Raw genomic sequence first — 18,164 nt, forward strand, 5'->3', positions numbered from 1 at the left:
TTTGGTTAGCATTAGTTTTTAACTATTAGAAGGTGTGACTAGAATAAAATTAAGACCTAGCAAAACCCCTTTCTTTGTTCCTGCAGATTTATTGTGGAGGGGGGCACTGAGGAGCACAATAAACATAAGCAAATGCCCTAGTGTTGATACAAATTGTGTGCATATTCTATTTCTGGTACAATTAGATCTATTAAACATTAATTTTAAGTAATCATAGAAATTACGCACTTATACTTTAGTGAATTCATATTTCATTTTGTTTAGTATTTTATAGTAAGCACATTACATATGATTCCTTTCTGTAAAATATATGATTGTATCAATTTATTCACTGTTACTGCTTTTTATAAAATTGACTGTGTTTATGAAGATTTGAAACTGACATAGCAAAATATTTTCTAGTTGTTGTACTCAGTGGCAAACTGCCAAACAATTACTGTAAATGCAAGCATCATAAAGCATATTACCAAGGGCACTATAGGACTAGATCCCATAAAAGAAATAATTAGAGTCTGCAGGTGAAAATAATGGGCATGAGGTGATTGTTGTTTAAAAAGGCAGAACATGCAGTAGATTGACTTGAATGCAAGTTAATGGATAATGCAAATAGTTTGGCTTTTAATAACGTGTAAAGGAATATTTCACATAACAATATGAGTAAATACATTTATTTTGTTCCTTATTTTCCCAATATAGGACATGAGTGAAGAGACTTGTTCTCATTCAGATTCATTTTTCAATTGTTAGCTTGACTTCTATGCACATTACACTGATTCATAGAAAACATTTTCCTCTCACAAAAGCCAGTTTACAGAAACTTGTCCACTCTGTACAGAAACCATAGCCTATATCCAAGACAAAGAATTAAGAAAACAAATAATGATATACAGTGGTTTAGAAATTTACAAGAAAATTCAGCTGTGGAATTTTTTTCTTTGATCACACTAACTCTTAACAACTCCATCTTCATTCAAACAGAATTACTAAGGTAGCCATTTAGTAAAAACCAAGATCTAAACAATAAGATTTGTAGAGAGTTTGGTGTCAGACAAGACAAGAAATCAATTCCTGTACTTATCCTTGTCTTTCTGGTTCCCCTTCCTTTGTGCTCCCAAATTGTTGGGTAGTAATCATCCCTGAAGGAAATAGGCACAGATATCCATAGAAGACTGTAAAACATGAAGGTCTTTTTTCATCATTCTAAGCCTTAAAACTCTTCAACAAGACTTTTCTCTTGTCTTCATTGTCAATTAAGACTCAATGACCATGGGACTGTATGTCAGTGCGGGATGGCTCCCTTGAGCATGGAACCCTTTCTCCTTTGATAGCTGCACTCATCTACTAAAATCTTGTATTAATCTTCTATTATTTATGTCAGTTTCTTATCTAGTAAAATGTGAGCTACAAGAGAACAAAGTTGATGTCTTTCACTGACATATCTACAGTGTTAAAGACAATACTTGAAAAATGAGTTCAAAAAACAGTTCTCAAATGAATGAATATCTGACAAATATTTTTTTCTGGTAATTGTTGTCTGTGCATTTAAGGAACCTAGTCACTGCTTTGATTTACTTACTCTGTGTTAACCAATATCCCAATCTTCTTAAAAGTAAGGTTATTATAGCAGCAATCATATTAATTTACATGGAGTCATTAAATATTATAGACTGAGATAATAAGATTATTGTGTGAATGGTGTGTGTGTTGTGTGTGTGTGTGTGTGTGTGTTTCAACCTATTTTTAAAGTTTGATTACTATAATCCTTGAATAGGAGAGAAAAATTGATCAAGTCCTTGACTTAAGAGCGGAAGAAGGAAGGCATAAAGAAAACAAAAATGGTTTAAGTTAGGGGGGCATAGAAATAGTAAAGAAATGTGAAAGAGCTAGAGGCTTCATTTTGGAAGATGTCTGTGCTTTCAGGAGAAATGAAAATACTCTAACAGGGATTACTGAACACACAACGCACTGATAAGACATTATGTTCTATAACATCCCTATTGCTACTACAGTTTGAGCATAGTTTTGTATGTATAAACTTTGAGGAACTTTCTAAATATATATTTTCAAGAACATTTATGGTCCATTACCTAATTGAGATTTAATATTCTTAGTATATTTAGTAAGGCAGTGGTTACTATGGAAGGGAACATAATTAGGATCAGCTGTAAGCCTAGCTTTGTGCAGGATTATATTGAGAAACCTGAGTTAAGTTTCTTTGTTTATATCTATAATAAGCTGCTTGCAGGTTTAAAGGAGTATAGTTTTGCAATTTAACTATGTTGGTCTAAACATTTACCCCCTACCCTCCCACTTATGGCCAGGAAAACGTAGCCTGTGATTTTTTTTTCAGTCGTCCTGAGTGAAGTAGTAAATAATTATTTTTGAAAAAAGGATTTAATGAAATGGTTGGCAAGGAAGTCCTTTTGTATTTTATACAGAGGAATGTAAATATGCATTAAGATATAAAATTTATAAATTATAATATACATTAGAAATTTTGAAGAGTAAAATCATTTGTATAGGAACTGTCCAAAATGCCCTATTGCCAATACACTGACTCAATTTGCAAGGAGAGCTGTCTGGCTGAGACTTTTGAAGACAGATACAAAAATATTAAACTAAGCAGGTTTGTGCTAATGTTGTTTATTTCCAAAAGTAAGCTGTATTAAATTTATTATGTCCAATGCAAGCCTTTTAGTTAAGGAAACCTGTTTTCTTTGTACCCTGTGAGCAGGAGACAATAGTTATTAGAGCAAAGAAAGCATGATAAGCAATGATGAGTAAGAGTAAGCCTTACAATGTGGCCACGTCCAAAGTAACACTAAGATTCTTACATAAACACATTTATAAGTCTTTAAAAAATACATTGGTGTTTTTATTATCATGATTGTCTACAAGTTAACCTGGTTTATAAATTTTAGCCTTGACAAGGATATTGCAATGCTGAAGCACAAAACCCTAACCAAATTGCTAGCAATTTGGAGAGGGTATTGTGAATACATGTGCATAGACATACCCACATACACGCAGCGGGGCATAAAGGAATATATATATATATATTCAATGATCTCTGCTTTAGATACAGTATTGACTTAATCATGCAATGATATACTGAAGCCATTTTAAATTCCACCTGTCTTACAGAACTTTGGTGTTTTACAATTTATTCAAAACAATCTTTAATATCTTACTTGTATAATTTCATTGAATGAAATTTTATTTTAAAATTGAGTATCTATCAATATAATATTATATCAATATCAATAGTATAATTATCATTCTAAACTATTCCCCACTTTTTTCTAAGAGGTTTAAGTTATTATTGTACAACTGTTTTGGTGTAGATTACAAACTAGGTGATCATCTGAGGTACCTTCAGCTTCTAATGTCATGAACTGAAGTCTTCTCTGTGCTGCACAGACATGCCATCATAGCAGTTCTGCCATTGGGAAGTCAGCAACGGACTGCAGGGTTGGGAAACTTTCTTAGCCAGCTGCCACTGACCCACACCATACCTCCAAACTTCAGATCTGGGAATGTAAGTTCCCTGTGATGATGATGTCATTCAGACCATAACCAGTTAATGGGTTAAAGGGTTCTATTTTTTCTCTGACTTTAAACTAAGCCACTGCAAGTCAGCTTATAAGTTTATTAACTCATACCTCAAGGAAAACATCTAAAATTATTGAAGACATTGATACAGAAAATAGAAATCAATGATAAAACTATATCTGCTTAAAGTGTAATCATAGAGATTCCAATATTTAATTCAACTGAAATCCAGAATAACTGAATGACTAAAAATGAAATATTATGAATAGACTTATTATAATTACAGAACTTTATGAAACATGCTACTGAATAATATAATATTCCCAGAAAACAATTAGGAAGAAACCATAAACACTTGGCAATTTTAAGCATTGTTCTGTCTGAAAGCATAGAATTAGACAAATTTTCCAAACATTTGAGTCAATGAAAATCATTCAGAAATCACATCCTACACACTAAAGTCATGGTTCAGCAGTACAGCATGAATCAATCAGGCAAAGGCACAAGACCCTGGGTTTGAACCCTTAGTACTGACAGAACAATGGGGAAAAAAGAATGTAATCATTTAGTCAAGTGATGTATTAATGTTAGAAAATATGATCATAACTTCATTAAACACAGTCATGCGGTGTTTAAACATATGGTCATGCTAAAGAATATAGCACATTTTCTGTTGTGCCTAGATATGATATTTCTGTTGATTACTTTAAATACTTATCTGTTGTCAACATTTTATAAAGCTAAAAATCTTAATCTTCAAAAGCAGATGTTGGTAATGTTTTGCCAGTTTCCTTTCATTACCTGACCCATGCTATGTGATTTGTAATTAGGTAAAGACATTTACTAAAATCTTTTAAGAATGGAAGCTTGCTGTTTCTCTGCTATACTATAGTTAATAAGTACATTTTCATCTTAGCTGAATTATGTAAAATAAGTCAGAATTCCATCAGTAGTGTTGGTACGCTGGTCCTGTCCAAAGACAAGCAGGTGTTTGTTCTTTTACTACTCAACAAGATTTACAAATATCAAGTTGAGAATATACTATTTTGATCTTAATGACCGCTATCAATTTCAAAAATCAAGTCAAGCTCAGAACTCATACACAGTACAATCTTTCTACACAATATTAGAATTCTCTGTGTAGTTGCATTCTGAATATGTCTCATAGCCAGCACTGAACATGCATAGGAACATTAAGGGAGACACTATCAAACAACCCAAAGATAGACTTATTGAATACATATTTGATCTCAGTGGTGGTGAATTAATTAACCAGAGAGTGCTGCACCAGCCCAAGAGCTCTCTAAATGAAAGACACACATATGCCACCTAAGTTTGTTAAGTCTTTACTAGCTCAATGGCTGTGCACTTCTAAACCTCCCCACAGCCAGAACAATCTCACCTCCAGCATTCCTGACTTGACACCTTTTAAATCTGTATTTTATCTTATTGCCCTGACTCCTTCTGGTCAGCTCCATTAACTTTGCTTCCCAATGCTCTTCTGGGAAGCCCTTCTAGGGACCACTTTCCTTCTTGTATTTATATTTATTTCGGCCTTTACGCCTTCCTGTTCCTTCGAAGGACAGGGGTGTTCCTTCCTACTCTCTTCCTATTAAGATCCTTCTTTTCTCCTGAGAACCTACAAGTCCCGCCTCTCTCACTGCCCAACCACTGGCCTTTGGCTCCTTATTAATCAATCAAAAATCAACTGGGAACTGGGATCTTCAGCTCCTGGACACACAGATTCACAATTTGGCAGCCGAATCAAGAAAGCATTAGAATCAATTCCCAGCAGATCTCTCTACAAACAAATAGTACAGAAGTCCAAATCATTAATTTATTTGGGTATTTTTCATTTTGTGTTTAGGAACAAAGGTGTATAATTAACCCTTCAAAAGAAATCATAGGTAAGTGCATATTAGTTAAGACATCAGAAAAGCACCAGGACAAATTTGAACTCTGTCTGAGGAAATGTGTGTACCTTGGTAGGATACAGAGCATTCCTTAAAACACAGAGGTTACAAACATGCAAAGATATATAACATATTATACAAATTTTATCCTCTGATCATGAATATAATTAGATGACATGGTGAAATCCAAGTAGCTAGAGTTGTTTGTTGCAAAGAGCATCTTCTAAAATACACCATGACTTTAAAACCGTGTTATAATTCATTTTAAAAAATTACTTAGACTCCAATTTTCAAATAGGCTTATATCCTCATTTATATGTATCATTCTCATATGTATACAAACACACACATATGCACTCACACTCTAACACACCTGCCTTCTCCCTCAAGAACAGACTCAGCCTTCGTAAGGGATATCATGTGCTCACTGAGATCTGAAGCACATCGACATTTGAGTTTGAATGGATAATGCAAATGAATTTTAAAGATCAAACTGCTGTGGGGAACAAGGCATATTTACATGGGTAATTGGGACAAAGATTGGGTCTGGAATAGTCTTCTCTACTTGGGTCCTAAAATCAGTAAAGTACAATACAAAGCAAATCCCGTCTTTGACTCTAGTTGCCATTTTAGCTTGGATAAACTGTATCTTGCCTCGATTTTATTGATGTAAAATTGGAATAATAATTACTACTGGGCAAAGCTGCAATAAGAAACATAAAAATTTACACACATATGCACCAAACCAAGTCGCTGCTGACATTTGGAGATATTCCAAAACGTCGTCTCAATGGCAGTGGTGATAAATTCCAGAGTTTACCATCTCAAATGTGTCTAGCTCTGTGCCTAGGGTAAATGGGAAAATGCTTCGCCTCTCATTATCATTCCTTCTGCCCCCAAGAAAGGTAATATAAATAGTTTCCAAAATTAGTCACATTCAGCAAGCTCTTGACACCAACTGGAAAACTGCAAAATTGTGCTTCTGTTGAAAAGTAACTTTCAAATCTCAAACCCTGAGTACAGCAAAGATTCAGAATGCAGCGTACCTTTTAAGTGCAACAGGACACTGGAGAGTCAAATCCACCTGGAGCTTGCTCTATACCACCATATTTTGGTAGATAATAAGGGATCTGGCTCATAGTTCTACTGTTCTCTCTAACCTTACAGGTTGAAGATAGGTGTCAAAGGAGGAAATGGACTCAGGGGGAACTTATCACAGGGACTTGCGAGATATGGCTTTAACTGTGATTCCTTTTACTAGAGATTGGTCGACACTGCAGGACAACCCCCTACTCATGTCTCCAGGCAGAAAGCTTCACACTAATGCAATAGTAGTCTAGGCCTATAAGGGTGCAGGCTTCCACAGCATTAGGAAGCCATGGAACCTTGGTGGGTCTCCAAGGACAGTCAGCAGGTTGGCCTCTCACTGAAGCAGCTGGCAGCTCTCACACCCTCTTGAGGGGCCTGCGCAGCTGTGTTTTATGTTTCCACGAGGCCTTGCCAGAAGTCCCTCCCCTTAAATAGGCCAAGTGTCCACAATTAGTATGTATTCAAAATGAGCTCTGTATGGGACGCCTTAGGTCCCAGAGGCCTCGTGGAGCTGTTTACACGGCTTTGGACCACTTCCAGGATCGCAGCCGATGTGGGATGTGTAAATTAAGGAAGTCTCACAGTCCAGTGGCTACGGCTGGAACATACACCATGGCTTTAGCTCAAACCCATTTTCTACTGCTTTTCTTGGCCTCGTTTTCACGATTTTATTGTTCTGAAAGATAAACGTTCTGTATTCTTAAAACCACACTTTAGAAAGAATTTCTCTCTCCCTTTCCTTCATGTGCCTGGTTCTGTACGTCAAGTATGAAGCAAAGTGAAGACCAGTCATTCTTTTCTTGGAATTAAGGCCACTTGGGGGCTTTACTTGCCTTCACCTGGCCAAGTCATAAATACCATTCAACACCTATACATACTGTTTCTTTAGTTAGAATAATAAATTGATTTCACTTAATAAAATAAAAAAAACCAGGTGAGATCATCTTGTATATACTGGAGAACACACATTAGGCAGGTGGTGTGGAAAAAAATCTGGGAAAGCCTCTTTTCTGACCTTGCAATCTAAAAACCCAAGTCACAAATATATATTATTTATTTGTTAATTTGTGGCTTCCACATAGCCACAGCCTATGGGATTGGCTCTGTTGGTTCTTTTTCACCCTCTCCCATACTCCTATCTGTCCTCTGAGCTCTGTTCTTCCAGAGTTTCTCCATATCTTCATAGGCCCAAGATTTTTGCCTCACTTACCAATTTGTCACTATGTTTAGTATCATAGGGCTCAGCACACTGTCCCTGTATTTACACAATTGAATTTTTTTGGGATCTGGACACCAAGTGTTTGATGTCAGGAGAAAAAAATAAATTTGAGTCCAAGGGTCAGGAAATTAGTTATTTGCTGTAGAATGTTAATGATGGTGACAATTCCGAGAGCTTAGGATGCCTAACTTGTATGTGTTCAAATTCATTTGAATTTTTAAAGATACAATATCAGTTAATTTTCATTCTGGCCATCCTGATATTCTTATAAGGCAGGTAAGTAAGCTGATCTCTTAAGAAGAATAGCAAGACGCCACACAGCCATCTACCATAGGTGCCTTTTATTTTTATTTATTTTGGCTCAGACTAAAAGGTGAGTTTGTTCAATGTCCAAAGTAATGCCTCCTTTACTTCTTCAAGAATGGTATTTGGGAACTGGAGAGATGGCAAATTGGGCTTTAAAATCTTGCTGCCAAACCTGATAACCCCAATTCAATCCCAGGAACCCACATGGAGGAAGAAGAGAAATGACTCCTATACGTTGTCCTTTGACTTTTTCATGTGTGCTTTGACACACAGCAAGCCCCACCCCACAACATTTCTAAAAAAAATAGAACTTCAGTTTCTGTCTATTAAATACAGAAATTTTAGCAGTGACTAGCTTCTCTTCCCATACTCAAAGGTCAAACATATCGCAAGATAGTTGAAACTTTAAGTTTTCTTGTTAGGCAAAATCTTGCAAGAATATTCTCCACCTGATGATATATAAGTCCTGAAATTAAAAGGTTGCAAAGAGGTGCCTTAGTATAGGTTTTTACAGATTCCTGAACTTAGTTAGTTTGGATTGTTTAAAGCAAGTAACTGGAACTTCTACTCATTTGTTAGTAAATTCCTAAGAAATGGAAGCTAATATACACATACATGCTACTTAAATACTCATGAATGCATATAATGGATATGTCAGGTATATCCTCAGTAGCCTATTGTTACTCACAATTAATGGAAAGGAACTTAATCCTACATGCCCAAGTCCAGGTGTCTACTCTATGGGAGAGACGGAATTCAAACGTAAATATGTTTAATTTTTCAAGCATAATATATCTGCATTCTCTTTTTAACTTATATAAATCAGTACATTGCTTAGTTTCTTTGCTAACACATTCTCAACTGCTGTATGAGTGGTGACACCTAACAAATGTCAAGATGCATGCTTTCACTGATACTAGAAACTCTGGGTAACTTGCAGTCATATACCTATTAGTAACTAACTCTGATTTTCTTTCTCTCTAAATGTTTCAAATCACATAGAGTAACAAGCCTCAAATAAAAATAGACACACCATACCAAAAAGACATTTACAAACTCTAACCTGAGAAAAATTTCCACAATGCAAATACCAAGCCTGTGAGGGAGATTGGCATAAGAGAAATCTTGGCACACCCAATGTGTGCATGTAGTGTGCTCTATACTTATTTGAAGGGACTGAAATCTTGGCACACCCAATGTGTGCATGTAGTGTGCTCTATACTTATTTGAAGGGACTATTGACACTTTCAAGAAACACAATCTCACAGACACTGATAGCAAATTACCTTTGGTATTAAGAGTAATTGAAATGAGTTGTTACTCTGTGCACTAGGTCATCCTAATTTTCATTTTAACTCTGAGTTATTTTGCACACTATTTATTCTTAATCTACATGTATGTAAGAAACAAAAATTCATGCAAATTTCTGTTTACTTTTATCTCAGAAAAGAAATGTCTTCAAATCAAACAGCACAGTGAATATAGAACTGTTGTAAAAGATCTTTAAGATCTTACAAGTCTTTTGTCTATAGGAAGGATATGTTGAAACTTTAATCTTTTATCAAATGACTATTATTTTATTTTAAGCATAAGTGCATTTTGTAAAATAATACTAATGAGGGGGCCTTCTTTTTTCCTAACCAAATTCTTCTCAGTGAAATCTAACTGCGCTATTCATTTAGAAATTTGATAATGCTCTCCTGTGTGAGTTTTAGGAATATTTGAAAGCACATTGCATATAAATTATATCATGGAAAAGCTGTATAAATATTCTATTATGGCACATGCTGTTCTGAGGATCTGTCAGGATTTCCTTTATACACTCCATCTTGAGTGGTATATAAATCAGATGTAAAAATTCATGTTGGACTGAAACTCAGCACAGAAAGCCTCCTCCAGAGGCAAATGCTTTCTTCAAAATGTGGTTTGAATTATGTTGGTCATTTTTAAGTTATAGAAGTACAGAAAATGTATTTGTGGTTTCGAAGGAAAGAGGTTTTTCCATTTTCATAACTCATTAGGAAACTTTACAGGCCTTCAGACCATTTTGTGGTTCAGTTTTTCTCAGTTCTTTTTTTCCTCCAAAGCAATATTAAAACCTGAGTGGTGTCTGCTGTGAACTGATGATTACTGTTCTGAATACAAAGGTGTATGTGAATATATATATATATATATATATATATATATATATATATATTCCAATCAAACCATGGCTAGAGTGCATGATTAAGCCAGGCCTATCAGCTGCCCCCTGTTTACTCTGGGTAGCAAATGAAATTTAGTTTATCCCACAAAAGACTTTTGAACTCAATTCAGAATGTACTACTTTTGAAGCCAGATTTTTAACTTGTAGAAACACATACTGAGTTAAAAACCACTTCTTTAGCCAAATATTTTTACATTTCTTAAATTCTGCTTGCTCTAACAGTGCCTGGCTGCATGGTTTTAAAGTATTAAATAAAGTTTTAAAACTGCATAGCTTTTATATGCAGAGGTTAGTTTGAATTTCATTGAATTACTGTTTATTTTTGTAGATAATGTTACTGAGTATTTTCACAAACGTCTAATTTTTATTTTAGCATAAGCAGAAGTTATGACCATGTTTTCTGTTAATAATATAAATTACAGATTAAGAAAGTTTAGTTTGAAATAAGGAACTTAGAATAGTTCACAAAGTTGACTAAGCTTCTTTCAAATGACATGAACATAAAATTAAAAGTGTAATATCGCATATATTTGGATTGCTTTAACTGACATTAGCATAATTCACGAATCCACTAGATCAACAATTCTGGTAATCAATACTTAATTTTTTATCCATTAAACCATAAAATTATGAATATCTTCTCGAAAGAATTTCTGAAAGTTTCTATTTAGCACTTAGATTCTGAGTGTTTTCACTCTTTATACATTTTTCTCTTCATCATATCAAAATGTTTCTTTTGAAGTTATTAAATTATTTGTTTGGCAATACTTAGGACTATCACACAGAAAATAATCAAACGTTTGCCCATCACTAGAAGAGGAAGTGGCCTGTTCCTTTCGGATGCAGGGTGGAGCACACAGATATCTGACTGTTTATGAGTGTTTTATCTGCTGACTTACTGTCATGGAAATTAGCCAGCTCTGTACTACAGAGTGAGCTCAAGGCTACTTCTATATTTCGACATTAACAGACAAGCCAGGTTACTAATGAGGGGTCATGTCCCAAAATTCTCATCAGTATAGCTGAATATCCTTATTTCTATCTGGGTCATTTTTTTAATTATTCTGCTCCACTTACTTTTACAAAATTAAAGTGATTTGTGTTCCATAATGTTACACTTGATATAATTATAAAGTTTTATGTGCAATGTATACTTCACTCATAATTGTCTTCTTGTTAGTTCATAAATAAGTTTTTGTTATGTTTTAACCTGGTATAGATTACTCCAAATGTCTTTATAGAACCCACTAAGCAATTAAAATCTTTATTACAGCTACTGAAAAATCTACAAATATCTGAGCACCAGGTACATATTGAAATACCATTTTATATAGATTAAGTATATTGCAGGGTAAAGCATGGGCACTTCAGAAGCATTACAAAAATGCACTCTAAATAATATAATTTTGTAAATGAAGCATCTATAATTCCGGGTTTGTAATCAAAGCAAATAGGATATACAACACATACTATTGTATTACACATGAATTTCCTAAATTATGAATATGAGAATGCTATTATTTAAGCAGGATTGACCTGTTAAGTCTGACATACCATTATTTTTATGAACAAGAAACACATTTTTCAATTTAATTGTCATTTCTTCTAACATCCAAAATAACAACATTTTATAAACATTCAAGTTTATAGAACATGTGCTCACCTTGATTTTACCTTTAAGCAGCCTTTTATTTGTCTGCTAGGAGCTTCTTCCAGTGGTTTTACAGGCTCTGGTTCCTTCTTTTTCTTTTGACAAACCAGTATATAATTTGTGCCATTATTATTTGACCAAAATATACCAGCAGAAGTTTCATAGCGTATACAGAACTCCACTTTACCACCATCTTTTTGATAAGGTGGAACCAATGAAATCTTAAAAGAGAACTGGTCAGTTTCACCATCACACGAATTAGGAACATATTCTGCTAAAATGTCATAATGTGTCTGCCAGTCATCCAAAGACATGCGCACATACACTAACTTCTCAAAAGAAATGTTCAGAACTCGAATAATGCCCTTCACACTTGTCGACCCAGGAAGATGTTCAGTAGACTCCAGCACTGCTTTCTGGACTTGAAGTTGCTCCATAAGCTTTTCTTTTGAAGAAGGCAAGTCAAACAGTGGAGATAAAACATATTCATCTGTGTGGAAAATATCCCCACGTAAGTCAAAATCAGTTGAAACACTTGGTAATTCCCAGCAATCAAATTCTTTAACAGACACAAGACTGAATCCAAGGCTGTCAGCAAAGGAAACTCGCCGGGAAGCTGAGGTTGGAGTGTCCAGATACAAGTCTTCAGAAGATCCTGACCCCCTTCTACTTGGCTGAGGGGAGAAGCCAGGCTTGAAGGTAGCTTTAACTTCTTCATCCTCACACACAGAATCGGGCAGATTAGGAACTTCTAAAAAGTTATCTTTGTTAATCTGACCAGGTACTTCAGCAGGCTCCATTGGTCTCTCTGATTTAGCAAATAAGAGTAAACTGTACAACTGGTAGAAGCTGGTATCTGAGATACCGAGGCTTAAAATAAGTGTAAGGTTACAGTTGACATTGCAAAAGAAGTCAGCCCTATAAATAGATCCAAATGGCTTGTAAACTATGCTAGCCTGACTCCAAGGCCTTTTATATGATAGCATCCAAGGTACTCTGGCCAGGATGTTCCAGATTTCACTTTTGATGTTTAAAGTTGCATGTGTTGATGAGCTCAGTTCTAAAGAGACGTCAAACATTACTTTTGTCATTAAAGAATATGAAAACTAAGGATAAAAATTCTGCTTGATCTAATTGATACAAACATATAAAAGAAATAAAAGCTGGGAAATAATGAATATGTACTATGAGGAGAGTCAATCCATGAAGCAGGCATGTTTGGACAGTGGAATGCGTGAACATCTGTAGCTTGCAGAGATTTAAAGTTTGCTAAAAATACAAAATCATAACTAGCAGTTTCTTGAGACTTGCAGTCTCAAACTTTGAGTGTGAAGGGATCAAGTACAGGTGCTGAAAATAAGCAAAATGAAAAATGTGAAAAATGTAAATACTCATATGCCTTAGCACAGAAATTCTCCAGCAGGAAATATGTCCTATTCATGGGGAAATGTGTATAATAAATGTCACTGTGTGCTCATCACCTCATAGTTTATTTTCTAAAGTCTCTACACAATATTGAAAAGGCTGGCATGAAGTGGGAAAATACTGCTACACACTAAAATTGAATCCTTGCAGCAATTAAAATAATTAAACAGCTGAGTAGACAAAGGGAAAAGAAAACAGGTGTGTGAGGCAAATTCCTGGAAAGCTTCAAAAGAAATTTTTAGTAGTTTTAGTACTCATCATGGAGACCTTTTGAAATGGTAAACACAATGAGCATGGTACCTTTAAAATATCTGTAATTTGAACTCAATTAAAATATAAAACATACAGTAAAAGTGGTGACTGTTTTTCGACACCAGGAGCTGCAATGGTGTCCTGTCTTTCAATGACAATTTCATAAATACTGTAAGTTATTATATAACTTGAATTGTGTAAATTCTGTGAATGAGAATTTATCCTCCGAAGGTGGAAATGGATGGGACCTAGATCAGAAGAAAATGAAAATATTTAGGTTAAATCTCATTTAGATAGCTAGGATAAGTATTGTATGTACCACACAAATCATTTCAGAGCAGCCGATTGATAGAACTGCAAATTGGACGGTTAAAGATAGGCATTTTTAAAGATATATATAAGGTGCCATATAGGTCACGTGAGGAAAATATCATTAGTTTAGTTTATTGACACATGTGACATAGTTTGTGTTTATAGTCTTATAAATTGGATGCACATTTGAAAATGGTCCTGTTCACTTGATGTAGTTTCTTCTGTTTAGACTTCTCATTTTCAATAAAGAATATTTTCTTAATTTGTGCTAACTACCACAATTTAGAGTTGAAAAGCATTACATTACAGGATCTGGCATGTCCCTTTGGTCAACACTTTGCTAACATAGAGTGACCTCATCTTTCTAGTTTCTTCTTACTTATCAAGCCTCCAGTGCTTTCATGCTTTTTTAAAAAATTGTTTTGTTACTCCTGTCTGAACTCTGTTCCTCTGTTAATGAGCTGACCCTAGTTGAAGTGCCTGTGAAGCTTATAAAGACAAAAAACAATAAATACCATGCTCATCTTCATGACTTGATATTTGTATCTAGTTAAAATTTAATATTATTTGTTTCATTTTTGAACAATAGAAAAATATTCCATTTTTGAACATCCACAGTGCTTAATTTTAACATTTTATCCCTGCCCTCAGCTGCGCAGGTAAAGTAATTTTAGCATAAGCAGAGCATTTGAAAGCTAAGTTTTCCACTTTTATTTCCCTACCCATTTTGTATTAAAACATTTCAAAGTACCTTTTTTTTCACATAAAGAAAAAAGATCATCCGGCAGTCAAATAAATAGGATGTAGGTGGTACACTCAAGTAAGATAATCCCAAGCGTCTATTTATAAGGCTCTATTTATACACTCCAAATCAGGATAGGTCACATGGCTAGTATACCAAACTCAGATCAGTTGCATAATAACTATTCCCATTTCTTAAGGCTCAGAAAAGGAAATGAGTATAAGAATTTAAAAGCAGAAAGTGTCATGAGGTATTTACTGGATAGAAATTCATAAGTGGATATTAATTAGCCCAGAAGCCCTGAATACCCAAGGCACAAATCGCATAACAAATGACTCCCATGAAGAAGTAAGGAGAGGGTCCTGATCCTGGAAAGGCTTGATCTAGCATTGGAGGGGAGTATCAGGACAGAGAAAAAGGAGAGAGGTGATTCGAGAGTGGGTGGAGAGAAGAAGGCTTATGAAACATATGGGGAGGGGGGAACTTGGAAAGGGGAAATCATTTGGAATGTAAACAAAGAATATAGAAAATAATAATATATAATAATAATGATAATAAAGAAGAACATCCTTATCCCGGACATGAGCTTATCAGTGTGCTTTAATGTTCACACTTCAAAACAAAGGGAATAAGGACTCCCAGGATCTTGGATTAAAAAAATAGATGTCTTATATAAGTAACAAATGTGTAAAACTTAACTCTGATTTATGTTTGGGTATTTAAAGTACCAATACAGGGCTTAAGTATAATTTCTAGTATGTATTAAAAATGTGATGTTAAATATGTAATATAGGTAATATCAAATAAAGTTTAATAATTTTAAAAATTAAAAAAAAGAAACTCATTCAAGGAACAAAACTATCTGGAATAATCTTGCTAGGAGCAGTACAGCGTCACAAATACACTTGGATACATTATGACTTTGATCAGGCATCCTACAGGGTTTACTAATGTCTAAGAATGCATGGAGACTAATGTTTCCTTCTGATTCTCTGTTTCCCGGAGGCACAGACAAGGTGGAAAAGATTGAAAGCACAATGAAACTGGTGAATGGAACCAGAAATGTAGCATACACATTCTTAACATATACATATCAAAATCTCTGTTAGATAATCATATTATAGCTCATATGCACTATCAGATCTACAGACTAAGATTTCCCAGGATGAAGATCTTCTCCAAAGAAATTTAGCACACAGGCCTGGTTTAGTTTAATGATGATTTGATATGTTGACCTTAAAGTTGGGGACTTGTATTCTACTCATGGAAACAATTGGAACCAACATCGCTCTTGTACTATTTGCTCTTTTTGGTACAGTTCCTATAAAATACTTGTACTGTATATTATCAATTGAGGTATACTTAACAATCATCACTTAGGCTAGCCTTTTACATAGGAAAACAGATTGAGGTTGGTGATGTATCTCATAATTTAGTAACAGAGCTGACAGTTGAACAAAGTGCTTGTTTTCAGTCCATGCACTCCACATTCCACAACACACATACGCTCTCTTGCTTTAGAATCATGATTAGCAAATTAACCACTCTTTAAGGATTGTTACTAAAATCCATTTGTTCAAGATTTGATTTATTTTTAATAATTAACTTTTGTGAACTTTCCCTTTTTTCCCATTTGATGAATGATCTCTGGGGTGTCCATATAATTTTTCTTTATGATATTGTCTCTCAACTTTCAACCCATGTGTTCTACTTGAATACATTATTTCAGTCTATACTTTCTCACTCACAGAAACTTCTGTTTGTGAATGACAGAATTACTTTTAAAACAAAATTAAAAAGGATCATAGCCTCTTTAGATCTAATCTTGTCGAACGATTTTAATGGACACTATTCCAAACAAAGTTTTAGAGAAAGATTTTTTTCCATTAAAACACCAATCATTGATCTGCCAATAAACTGTGGACATAGAAGTGAGTAGAAAGTAGAAAGTTTATATAGATAAAACTAAAATTTATAGACATGACATTCAGTCCTTGGATAATTGAATGAAGCAGTATCTACAAATAATCTTGCTATAGAAAAGAGCATTGTTACCAAAGCAGCATCTCAATTCTTTTCATTTATATGGCCAAAGCTAGTATAATACTCAAATGTCAAGACCTTATTTTACATGAACTATAAAGTCTGAATTACAATCAATCAGTCATTTAATGATAGAATGTGAATATAGAGCTCGGAGGGTACGTATCAACAGTGTATAGGGTTACATATTTCATTTTGCATATAATTAAACTGAAACTCAAAAGTTCTCATGTTATGCTGGTGGCAATTCTACATTATCTCTAAAAGAACAATAAACCTACTTAAGACAGATATTATTGATAATGTATATAGCAAATTAGAACTTGACCAATAAAATGTTTATGATATAATTTGATATTTAGAATTATAGCTAAGTATTAGAATTAAATATGCCACATGCTTAAAATTACATTTACAAGAAATAATATAACTTTAGAATCAAAGAGATGGTTTTGAAAGTGTACAAATATGTACAATCTCAAAAAAGAAAATATTTGAAAACATGAGCTACTTATTAAGAAAGATAACATTTAGTTTAAAAAAAAACATAATAACTCCCTGTTGTAGATCAGACATTGTGTTTGCAGTAAGTTTACAACAGAGGTCTAAAATCTAAGATTTATTCTCATTCTCAATCACCTAACCCCTGTGGCCCACCATATAGCATTTACTACTTTGTGTCATCACAGTACAACTTGAAAAAATAATTATAAAAGTGACTTCAAGGACTCTGTCCACTCTCCTATCTTCATGTACAAATTAGACTGTTATTTCGGGGAGAAATTTGAAATAGCTTATTAGAACTATTTGTTCTCATTTCAAGAAGTTGATACTCCATGTGCTGCAAAATATTGACTCTCATGGTTTCTATTTATTTTATTAATTTGGTTAACTATTAATTTGTGTTTGATCCAGTTTTAGAATGCAAACCAGTGATGCTAATTTTTCATTTCACACTGTCACTCAAAGTGAGAGTACCAGAAAGACTTAAGAATCTATGACAGAGAACAGTCTCTTATATAATACAGTTTAGAATTATTGATTGCCAAATTATAGAAAAAGTAAAACGTAATACACCTTTTTCTCTTTTTAGTGTAAATTTTACCCATACATGTTTGGTGACTATGAATCTGAAACTAGATAGTCCAGAATTTAGGGTGAAAACAAATACTACTATTTTAAAAAGAAAATATATAGCAATAAAAAGTCTTCTAATGGCATCCTGTTATATGCAGAGATAAGAGCCTTGGTGATCAGGACATCCGGAAGAAGAGAAAACAGAAAAGATGTAAGAGCCAAAGAGCCAGAGTGGGTGAAGAACATGAACACACACAAGCACACACAGAGATAGAGAGGGAGAGAGAGAGGGTGGGGGAAGGGGGAGAGAGAGGGAGAGAGAGGGGGGAGAGAGAGAGGGAGGGAGAGAAAGAGAGAGAGGGAGAGAGAGCCGGAGA

The 18,164-nt window shown here is 34.4% G+C and overlaps 1 protein-coding gene across 1 annotated transcript in view; it reads right to left on the minus strand.

Moving 5' to 3' along the window:
• Positions 1 to 12,736, minus strand: part of Ppp1r3a (protein phosphatase 1 regulatory subunit 3A) — a 32,212-nt gene extending 19,476 nt beyond the window's left edge. Inside the window, exon 1 of the mRNA XM_052172432.1 lies at positions 11,949 to 12,736. Coding sequence (XP_052028392.1) covers positions 11,949 to 12,736 — 788 coding nt within the window. The remainder of the gene's footprint in view (positions 1 to 11,948) is intronic.
• Between the last annotated feature and the right edge of the window lie 5,428 nt (positions 12,737 to 18,164).

The sequence above is a fragment of the Apodemus sylvaticus genome, chromosome 2 (assembly GCF_947179515.1).
Source record: "Apodemus sylvaticus chromosome 2, mApoSyl1.1, whole genome shotgun sequence".
NCBI classification, from domain to species: Eukaryota; Metazoa; Chordata; class Mammalia; order Rodentia; family Muridae; genus Apodemus; species Apodemus sylvaticus.